The sequence below is a fragment of the Eubalaena glacialis genome, chromosome 5 (assembly GCF_028564815.1).
Source record: "Eubalaena glacialis isolate mEubGla1 chromosome 5, mEubGla1.1.hap2.+ XY, whole genome shotgun sequence".
Classification (NCBI taxonomy): domain Eukaryota; kingdom Metazoa; phylum Chordata; class Mammalia; order Artiodactyla; family Balaenidae; genus Eubalaena; species Eubalaena glacialis.
Window position 1 is genome coordinate 49,900,084 of NC_083720.1, and position 12,014 is coordinate 49,912,097.

At 36.5% G+C, this 12,014-nt stretch overlaps 1 protein-coding gene across 4 annotated transcripts in view; it reads right to left on the minus strand.

The window, feature by feature from the left end:
• Positions 1-12,014, minus strand: part of ADGRA3 (adhesion G protein-coupled receptor A3) — a 125,075-nt gene that overhangs the window by 20,385 nt on the left and 92,676 nt on the right. For all 4 annotated transcript variants that reach the window (XM_061191280.1, XM_061191279.1, XM_061191278.1 and 1 more), the window contains 2 exons: positions 3,826-4,039; positions 3,406-3,614 (listed from right to left, as the gene is read on the minus strand). In XM_061191280.1, coding sequence (XP_061047263.1) covers positions 3,406-3,614; positions 3,826-4,039 — 423 coding nt within the window. The remainder of the gene's footprint in view (positions 1-3,405; positions 3,615-3,825; positions 4,040-12,014) is intronic.

Sequence of the window (12,014 nt, forward strand, 5' to 3'; positions counted from 1 at the left end):
AACCACTTTGGTCAGTTGCATGGCATTACCTACCAAAGCATATGGGTGCCTACAACCTAGCAATTCCACTCCTGAATGCACATGTCCATCAAAAAACATGTGCACGAATATTTACAGCAGCTTTTTCTTGATACCAGATCCTTGCAACAACCAAAATACCCATCAACAGTAGAATGCACAAATTTTGATATCTTTGCACAATGGACTACTATGCAGCAAAAAAAAAAAAGAATAACCTGTTGCCACATGAAAAAACGAAGATGAATCTCACAGATGTAATGATGGGAAAGAAACCAGACACAAAGAGTGCATGCTATACAATTCCACTTATATGGAACTGGAAAAACTTATCTACAGTGATAGACATCAGAAGGGTTATCTCTTGAGATGACAGTGGAAACTTACTAGAAAGAAACATACCAGAGCTTCTGAGTGCTCAAGTAAAAGTCTTTATCTTGATGGCAGCTAAATATGTGTTCACAGATAAAAATATCATCAAGCTATATAGTTAAGATCTGTGCACATTGCTCAATTAGCTCAATTTAATGAAAAAAGGAAAAAGGGTTGGTCCCCCTTTGATTACCAATTCTACTTCAGATAATTTATCCTGCATATTTTCTAACGTGCAAAATAATTTTGTACACGGAAATTATTGGAAACAAACAAAATTGAGGAATATGCAAATAAATTATGGTGAGATCATAAAATAATATTCAGAGGTGAAAAAGAATGAGAAAGCTCTTTAACACTGATATGGAAACTTTCAGAAAGGACATTTAGTAGTGGGATTAAGAAGACAGTTCTGGAGCCTAAGTTCCAATTCCAACACTAACTAACTATCTTGGAAAACTTGGTCATGGTCCTTAGCCTCTCTATGCCTTGGTTTCTCCACCTGTAAACTGGGGGTAATAATAGTAGCAAACGAATGCAAAACAAACGAGTGCTCTCTGGTTTCATGTATTTCTAGATGAATACAATAACAAAAGGGGAATCAAGGTATAGTGATTATTTTATCTTCACTACTATTACCAATTAAGTAGTAAGTACTATCATAAATAGTTTGGCCCTACTCATTCAGTTTTTTTGTTCCCTACTGACCCCAGCTCCTTGAAAGTTTCCTGCTCAATTGGCTATTTCCGATCATATCATTCAAACAAACCCAGTTTCTGCTTAACTTTTTTTCCTTGAGAACTTGGGATATAAATGGTTATCGCAGGATGTCTATTGAACCAAACTATGGTATCTATTCGAGATTTACAAACAAATACACTCTTTTGTATCATTTTTTAAATACAAAATTATTTAAAACCAGAGCAGGAAAAGTTTTATGGGCTAGCTGCCAAAACAGGAATTTAGACTTGCTATTTAAAACCCAATATTAAGGCAGTTTTCAAGAAAAATAGGATTTTACCTATTGTTCAAAATAGTGTCAGGCAAGGAAAAAAAGATGTTCACTTCTAATTTTTTAAAGCTATTTCTTCTATCTTAGGCATGACTTATTTAAGAGTAGGTATGATTTCATTAACTCTGCCTTCATGTTTCATTAGCAACTCCAAAAATCCCATATACTAACTTTATTACAATTTTGTCAACAATTTCAGATACATTTCACCTTGCTGCCCCTAGGTGGCATAGCTATATTTAAGAAAAGCGAAAGGATATTCTTTGAAAATAGAAAAAAATCTTGGTGCTATTTCTTAGCTTTAAAGAACTGTGTATCACATTTTTTAAAAGATTAAAAGTATGAAAGATAAAAGAATATCTTATTCCTTCAAGAAAAGGATTATACTAATTTAAATTGTTGAAAAGAACAGCTAGGAAGTTCAAAAATAGACATTTTAAACTGGTATTAAATTAAATAAAAATAAAAGTTTCACATGGTACAGTGTCATGTCTTTAACAATGAAGCTTATAAAATGCCTTTTGTGTGTGTCTGTGTTTCATGTCTCTTGCCCAACTTTTTCTAGTTAACTACTATAAAAACTTCAGATGATGCTGCATCTGTTACTTCTCCTTCAGCACTTCTCAATTTCATGTTATTTTATAATCAAAACCTGAATGAGAAAACACTTTCAAACTGAAAGAGAAAATGCTTCATATTTTAATTACTGCTTCAAGCTTTCTTTGAAAGGTGACTACAAAACAATAGAATGTGAACTCACAGAAACCAGACTCAGACTTACAGAAATCAAACATCTATTTGTGAAGCGAGTCCTAAACTATCAACACTAACTTTAAGCCCAAAAGGACAGATGACTGATATAAACACAGCTGAGTCTTTGCTAGTGTAGACCCTACCCACTGTCAACTGGGCTGAATAACACACACATTAATCTTTCTGCCCTGCCAGACAATCTACTTACTCCTCTGCCTGTTTGGGACACTAGGTAATGTATCCTAAGTTGAGGAGCAAGGAGAAAACCAAAACACAGAATTGAGGAAAATCTACTCTAATTCAAGCTTGCTTCAAGACCATTTCCAGTGGTAGGCACTCTTCTGTCTTTTTAAGAAAATAATACTTCACTTAAAGTAAAATAGATCACGTTTCAAGATTATTTGGTGCTTTGATAAAACACTGTCTAGATGAGCTGGAGGCAGAAATCAGAATGCAGGCGTCCTCCCTCCCAGGCTAGCCTCAAGCCATTGCTGGGAAATGTCCTTCACAGTCATCAGTAATTCCTTCCACTATGCTCTGAATGCATGTATACATACTCCAGGATGTTAGTATCTTATAATAACCACAATATGAAATAAAAACTAGCATGGCTAATTTCATAATTATCAACTCAGGAATCAGATTCACTTAAATGACTCATTAATAAAAAGATCTGTTCCTATACATTAATAACTGGTTATTCTACCAAAGATTAGTAGACATGAAAAATGGTAAATAACACAAGACATTAACTTGATTAACATTAAAATTGAAGATATTTGGGTCAATACTGTCACTTGCAGCAACTAAACTGAAATTATCACCATTACTCTAAATTCAAAATGAGTCTAAAGATTATGATGTGTAGTGGGATAAGGCACTAGATGGCAAAGAAGGAAAACCTCTCACTGTTCATTGTGCATCTTTGGGCAAATGAGTCACGCTTTCTGCGTTGAGAGTTGGACTGCATACACCCAAGATGTTTCCAAATTTTAAGGTCAAGGTCTAGTTGAATGGATTTGCTTACAAAGTTTACTGAAAATTCCTATGCCAAATTCAATCCCATACATTTCACTTCGTAGTAACTCAATTTCCCTTTAAACTCAGAATTATACCAAAAGTCACCTCTTACTTAAAGAGAGCAATTTATGTCAAAAGTTTTAAAAAAACAATCTTCATTTGAGCTTAACTACGCATAGGGAAAAATGAGAATATTTAGTGTTGATGCATAACGTTAACAACTGCCGTACCATTAAAACCGCATAGTTACTAAGGGAGTAGCACTGAATGGCAGTGATATTTTCATCTGAGCAGAGTATACGGCACCCATCTGACGTCCAGCCTCCTTGTCCGTTCAGCAAATCGAAATCCCACTGGGCGGCCACAGCATCTGCTCCGTGCGCAATTCGACGCAGGGTCACATTAACAGGGATGTGGTGGGTATCAATGTTCACACCATCTGGAGGAAATGGGAAATAAAAATATTTCTTGAAACAAACTTCATAAACAATTAAATGTCAACTTATCCACGAATGGGAACTCTGCAAATACCTTTTCTTCACCAGTGACTCATTAAAATGAGAAGGAACAAAAATAAGCATCTTTAGGAACAGGGCATGATAAAGTCGTATTGCCCAGTGACTACAGGATGACATATGCCACAGACGAACCTATTTTGGTGAGAATCACTGGGGTAACCACTGTACGCCGTTTTCCATCATCGGCCAAATTTGTCGAATTCCCGGTGGCTGGAAAAAGCTTTCCATTGCGGAATGCGATGAGTTGAAGCTTATAGAGAGAGTCATCACTTGGTCTGACTTCTCTTTTTTGCTTTGGTGAGAAAAGGGAAGGAGGAAGCTGAATAGAAGCCTCTACAATAGTATTCTGAAAATATATTAAAAAAAAAAAAAAAACAGAAACAAAGAAGAGTTGCCATATTAGTAGGTAAAAACCAGGAATATTTTAGATAGTTATGAATGTTGTCTAGTTATATGTTGAATATAGTTTTTAAATGTAGGTATGTGAAATTTAATAGAACAATTTATCCGTTAAGTGAAATGTCTGAACATCGTATAATAGCATAGAACAAAAGAAGCAGAAAATGAAGAGAAAAGCAAACTATATTTCAAAGCGCTAAAGTAGTGAACAAGGGATTATTTCAAACGATAAAGTGAATTTTCCCGATAATGTACATTGCTGAAGTAGCTAGCATTAAACAGAACAGGGATCCCAATGATCACTCTTTATATGAATTTTACAATGACAAAATATGGTAAATGAGCACAAAGGGAGCATATCACAAGTGTGAGTATAATTAATTTGGGCTTATGAAACTTTAAGGTGATTTATGATGGATTCCAACTGTCAAACGACAGAAGAAAGAAATTACACACAAACATAATAGAAGTGTAGATTCAGCAAACTTATTTTAGCAGAAGACTGAGACTAAGAAACACATCATGTTTAGAAAAACACAGTAACAAAGAGGAACAAGTGAAAATTCTGGCTGGGCACTGAGTGTTCTTCAGATTTCTTTATTAGGGATTTTAAAATTATAAATTATTCAGCATTTCATAAAAAATAAATCTGTACACCAGGGAGGCAAATAATGATCTAAAAACGTCCTTATTTTAAAGACATCACAAAGCCGCTCTCTTGGCACTCACTTCTCTCTCCAATCCAACATGCACGATGCCAACAGAATTTCCTCTTCAACAAATCTGTTGTTATTTCAGTTCAAATAACACCTTGGTTCCCAAATGTTTAGAAACTATGGCCAAAAAATCCTAAGTATGCCATATAACTTGGCTAATTTCCTTGTCCCAAATTCATCCCCTGACACTCCCTACACCACAAGACTGGGCCACACTGAGTTTATCACTTTTTGAAATCTCCTTCTTTTTAAATGCCACTGTGCACGTGCCAGCATCTCTGGCTGAAATGCTCCATGATTCTTTTATTTGGTAAGCTCAAACTGGTCAGATTTGATTTTCAGTAAGTTAATTCTGCTGGCAATGCAAAGGATAGAGGATCGGGATGAGAAAGGCTGGCAGCCAGGAGAAGGACGCTGCAAAGTTCTATCAATAGGGCTTTTGGTTGGGGGGGATGATTAATTACACGACTCGTCCAGATACTGCTTTTACAGGTAGGTGCTCTCTCTTCTAGACTCACGCAGCATTCTGCACACAGCTCCATGATAAGTAATACTTAAAAGAAGCACTGTGTATCTCACTGTCTGCTCCTCTTAACTAGAGTAAGAGAATTTTTGAATGCAGATAATCTCATTTATTTTTGGATAGCCTATGTTAATAATAGTTCCTTGCACTAGTATTGGATAAGATAGCCCATCGTTTATGAAATTAATGAAAGTCTGTGTGGCATTTTTTTAAAAGGTTCTACTGAAGCAAATGATCGACTTCAGAATTAGTTTTTAACTGCCATGCTTAGAACAATGTTGTAACACAGCAAATAACCATAAATATCTGTTGGAAAAAAGTATTTCAGAAGTTTGAATATTGACAGTTGATCATTACTTTTAAATTGAGGATGCCAAGAAAATATTCAGTAGAAATATTTCACCTAAGAAAACATATAAAAAGGTTTCTACTATTCTCACAAATATAACTTGATAGGAAAACAAAGTTTATTACAAATTCATTCACTAATATAGTATATTTCTATCAAGTATATAAATTTCTCCTAAGTATATAAGGATGCATGCGAAAAAGGAAAAACATCAGTAGATTGATTTAATTAGAAGGTCAAAATCCTGAGGAACTGTTACATACCAGACATTTATTAAGCTGAAGTACTTTAAAATTCATAAAATAATTCTGTTGTGAACACAAAATAACTTGAAAACAAAGCGTAGCTCTCTGGGAAAGTTTTATAATAAATCAAATTAATTTAAAAAAAGAAGTCATACTTTACTTTCTAAAAGAGCTGAAAAAGGAAATGACAACTATAATTTCTAGAAGTATAAGCTTTTTTCCTACACAAATTTAAACTTGTAAAACCATCCCAACAACAACAAATGAAAAACCTCAGGTGTACGGACAGATCCCTGAGAGATGAGAGCTACAAATTCAAGGCTGTTAGACACTTACGACTTCTAAAACATCTTTCAAAGTCCAATAAAGAATATTACTAAATAATAATTATAGGTCCCCTGGGGTGGCCCAGGGTGCTGGAAAAACAAACTTCACCTATATCAATAATATTTAATTTTTATAGTAAAAAAGTAACACTTGCATATTTAATCTCCTTAAAAGAAGTACTGATCATTTATTCCAGAAAGCTTGTAAATCTAATGAAAAAAATCACTAAGGAACACGTTTGTTACATTTACTGTGACTATACTTTTTGCCAGTTAGCCTGAAAACAAGAACACAAAGGTAATAATTTCATTTAACCATATATTCGTTTTTAAATATATGGATTACAGCAATGGAAATAGATATAAAACATACGAATTACAGCTAATAAATCAGAAAAATCTCTCCTAAAAACCTCTGGGGAACCCTCCTACACTGTTGGTGGGAATGTAAGTTGGTGCAGCCACTACGGAAAACAGTATGGAGGTTCCTTAAAAAACTAAACATAGAGCTGCCATATGATCCAGCAATCCCACTCTTGGGCATATATCTGACAAAACTATAATTCAAAAAGACAACCTGCACCCCTATGTTCATATTCATAGCAGCACTATTCACAATAGCCAAGATATGGAAACAACCTAAATGTCCTTCAACAGATGAATGAATAAAGGTGTGGTACATATACACAATGGAATACTACTCAGTCATAAAAAAGAATGAAATAATGCCATTTGCAGCAATATGGATGGAACTAGAGATTATCACACTAAGTGAAGGAAGTCAGAAAGAGAAAGACAAATACCATATGATATCACTTATATGTGGAATCTAAAATATGACACAAATGAACTTATCTACGAAACAGAAACAGACACACAGACATAGAGAACATACTTGTGGTTGCCAAGGAGGAGGGGGAGTGGGGAGGGATGGACTGGGAGTTTGGGGTTAGCAGATGCAAACTATTATATATAGAATAGATAAACAACAAGGTCCTACTGTAAAGCACAAGGAACTACATTCAATAACCTGTAATAAACCATAATGGAAAAGAATATTAAAAAGAACGTATATACAGGTATAACTGAATCATTTTGCTGTACAGCAAAAATTAACACAACATTGTAAATCGACTCTATTTCAATTAAAAAAAAAACAACTTTCGGCAAGACATGTTTTTGGTGTCTAACATCTATTATTGAAGACCATATGCCACCCATGGGGAGAGGAACATGGGATCTGAAAGAAGAAACCAGAATTTGGATCCCAGCTTCACCATGCAGTAGCTGCTTAACACTGCACAATTTTGTCTACCCTGTGAGTTGCATCTGTCACGTGCAGCTAATGATCTTCCTCACAAATGATTATGAGGACCAAAGGGGATCATGACCATGGCAAGCACAAAAGGCTATGGAACTGTGGGTGGTATTTTTATTATTATTTCAGGCATACCTCGTTTTATTGCACTTCACAGATAACTGCATTTTGGGGGGCAGGAGGTGGTTTTTCGGTTTTTTTTGTTTTTAACAAACTGAAGGTTTGTGGCAACCCTGTGTTGTCAGACAGTTAGCATTTTTTAGCAATAAAGTATTTTTTAATTTAAGGTTTGTACATTGTATTTTAGGCATAATGCAACTGCACACTTAATAGACTACACTATAGTATAAACATAACTTTTATATGCACTGGGAAACCACAAACTTGTGTGACTCGCTTTATTACAATATTTGCTTTACTACAGTTATCTGGAACCAAACCCGCAATATCTCCGAGGTCTGCCTGTACTGCCACAGTGTGGCAGGTCGTTATCTGGAGGCTGGGGAGAGAGAAAAATGCCTTAAAGTAATTGACTTACCAACAAACATCTAAAACCTCATCTTGTTTTGACTTCTACAACTCAGCTTTAGTTTTTTTTTTTTAATTTTATTTATTTATTTATTTATTTATGGCTGTGTTGGGTCTTTGTTTCTGTGCGAGGGCTTTCTCTAGTTGTGGCAAGCGGGGGCCACTCTTCATCGCGGTGCGCGGGCCTCTCACTATCGCGGCCTCTCTTGTTGCGGAGTACAGGCTCCAGACGCGCAGGCTCAGTAATTGTGGCTCACGGGCCCAGTTGCTCTGCGGCATGTGGGATCTTCCCAGACCACGGCTCGAACCCGCGTCCCCTGCATTGGCAGGCAGATTCTCAACCACTGCGCCACCAGGGAAGCCCTCAGCTTTAGTTTTAACTTCAATACTAAAAAATTGACAAACTATACACACATGAAATAATGTTATCACAGAGCTCTAATCATGAATTTATTTGCTGAATTCATGCATATTTCCTTATCACTAGATTTTAACAGCATTCCTTATGAAACAATCTGGACTTCTGACACTACGTAATTAATAAATCAAAATTTTCTGAAATCCTAATTTTGTTTAAGTCTCTAGAATTCTAACAATAAAATTAGAATGGGTCAAAGAGCCAGCTGATTAAAAAGAGTAATTTGTTCATGTCTCCTTGACTATCTACTCGCTAGATTTTAAACAGATAGATGTTATGATATATCCTAATTATTTTCTTGTGTATAATTAGTTATTAACTGCATTCCACCTTTTGATGATCTCACCGCTGAAGATTAACAGGGATTATGTTTGCCTTTAGAATTTTTTTTAACTGACTTTCTTTGCGAATTAAGTTTGGCTGTTAATTTTTGTTCAACAACATTTATTGGATGTTTCATTCCTCTATGCATGGCACTGTGCAGAATCTAGAGATACACAATGAAATAAGCCATGGTCCTTGCCCTCAAATATTAAAAATCTAGCAAGGAAAAGACAACAACAATAATAAAACAGTAAGAGCTAACATTTATTAAGTGCTAACACTGTGCCAGGCACTGTTGTAAATGTCTACATATTTGCCTCATTAAACCCTCTCAATAACCCTTTGAGTTTAGTACCACTTCATGATCCCTATGTAACAGAAAGGAACTGACATTCAGAGAGGTTAAGATACTTGCCCAAGTTTGCACAGCTTTTAAGTGGGGGAGCCGAACATGAACACATTTAGGTAACCATATCCTCTGGCCTCTCACTATAACTCAACTCACCAGCATACCAGCTTCTAATTATTCTGGACAGTGAACAAAGCACTATAGGACTAACAGGCAATGATGAATTCTGTCTGAGGAAGAGAAGGAAGCTGCCAACCGAATGGAGTCTTAGAAGACAGTAGCAGGGATCTCCCCAAGCAGGGGGGACACTGAGGGCATGAAAAAGGGCACATATGAAGGCAGGAAGTGTGACGATGTATACGACTGGCTTGGAAATGAAAAGGACTTCAGTTGGGCTAAAGCCCTAGATGGGATGAGAGAAATATGGGATGCATAAAGAAAACCTGATTTCTAAATTCCAGTCAAGAAAATTTTAAAGAACCAATTCTTTCTGGCTACATTAACAGCTGAATTCAAAACACCAACAGCTACTAAAAGCTCTTAGCAGTTAATCGAAAATAGGTAATACTTTGGATGCTAACAAATCTGAATTATGGTAGCAACAGTGGAAGGAAGCATTTGGTTAAGAAAAAAATTAGATTAGGTGCTGTAAGGGTCAGATGACAGGTAATTCAATCTCCAACTGGCTGAATGACTGAGGCCAGGCACTGGATTTCATCAATGAATCAAGCACTAGCCCTGACCTCGAGTAACCCTCAGTCCAACGCAGGAGTTTTAAGAAACCCATTTGGCTCCTGTGTGTAACACACAATGACAGAGATGAGCAGGGTGTTATGGGCAAAGCGAGGAAGAGAAATGAAGATGAGGATGGAAGAGGCGAGGACAGACCAAATGGTATTTGGTAAGGTTCTCGAAGGTGACATTTCTGCTGTGTGTTATCATAAAACCAAGGAGCTGGGGAGGGGAGAGGAGGAGCCAGGGTTCTAGTAGAAGAATGAGCATGAGCCTGGCCTAAGAATGGCCAGTAGTTGGAAGAGACAACAAGGGACGTTTTCTGTTACTAGACAAGGGCAGATAAATGCCAAATGATGAAGTTAACTGACAGCCAGCCTCCAGAGGGACACCAAGCCTCCAAGGGACACCATTTATCGTGGGATCTGCAAGGTCCCTTTCCATGTTGGGTAGATGCAGGGATAATGTTCACAATATTAACAATCTGAGCAGCTTCCTCAGAGGGGAAGTCTCGTACAGGACCTCCGCTCTGTAGGTACCAGCCCTTCAGTTGCTAAAGGGTGGACAGACTGGGTCGTGTTCCTGGAAGAAGGACCAGGACGCCAGCTGAGGAGACTCAGGGGACTGGGGCAGCAGCTATTCGCTAAAGGTTAAGGAAGTACTTCAATATTTTACTAACTGGTATGGTTGGATTGGTATGTGTTGGCTGAAGACTGCCCTAGGCAGAGCAATCTGTATGAAAAGGATGAATTTTTAAGAAGAGCCTGGAGACGCAGAGACTAAATAGGAGCTCATGATAGCGTGGGCAATGCAGAATGGAAGTCCAATCTGGGCTGTGACGGTAATAAAGACAGGACAATAGAGATTCAAGAAATATGTAGAAAGCAACTCAAGCTAGGCTCCTCCTGCTAAGGACTGTCTTTTTATGGGTTCAACTTTATACGCTAGCATGTTCTCCCATCCAAGGGTAATGCAATCAATTATGAGATGTTCAAGATGTCTAGTTAGTATATTCAAGGCATTAAAAAAAAAAAAAAACAGAAAAAAGAGTAAAAATTGCCATAGCATAAAGTCTACAATGTAAAAGTTTCCTGTTAAAATGCTAAGGCATTTGGTACTCTCAACATTAAAATTTTTAACTAATTTTGTGTCATGAAGGATATGTTCCTTTTTCACTAGGTTTAAGCATGTCCATCTATAAAGCATGAATAATAGTGTGATGTGTCCCTGGTTTCTGGCCACCAAGATGATCTTAAAATGATAGAACAGTATGAAATTAACAAATTTGAGAGTATTCATTTAAAGCTTTCTACTTCAGCAGGTAGAAACTCTCCTTACCCAAAGGGATAGGTTGTAAAGTTGATGAAATGTTGGGTTTCATCATTTTTAATTTCTCTCAGACGATCATCTAAGATAGAAGGGTTCATCAATTTTAAGTATTCCTAAAAGACATACACCTCTCATGGGCTTGTGTGTGATGCTGTTTTGATGCCTTTTGTGGTATATTTTTACCAATAAAAAAACACTCTAAGGAAAGGAGCAGGCATTAAGGAGTAGCATCGCTAGGTGCGTCAAATACTCTCATACAGCCAAGAGTAACAAATCTTGCCAAGTTTCCTCTGAATATATGGTGTCAAGTAAATATATTATCATTAGACATTCTGACATAGTTGAGATTGTCTTGGGCAGTGGGGGAAGTTGGACTATTATTAAATTAGGCAAACTGGCTCTCCTTATGGAGGTCACCAGGGTAAAGTATGACAAAATATATTAATTCTTCATTCATTCATTCATTCAATATTTGAGCCTCCACAGTGTACCAGGACACCTAACACCTATTTCATTGATTATTATGCAGGCATTAAAATGACTGGAATACTGTTTGTGATATAATTCAGGAACAAACCAGAAACAAAGAAAGCACTGTGTAATTATAAACTACCAAAAACATAGTTACACATGGCCACACAAAGCTCAACAAAAAATCGTGATTCCATTAGGGTGTTGAAATTTTACTTTCACCGTTTGCTTCAATGCAGTTTAATGAAACATGCCTGAACCCCAAATTTTAAAAATCAATAAAAATGCTTTTAA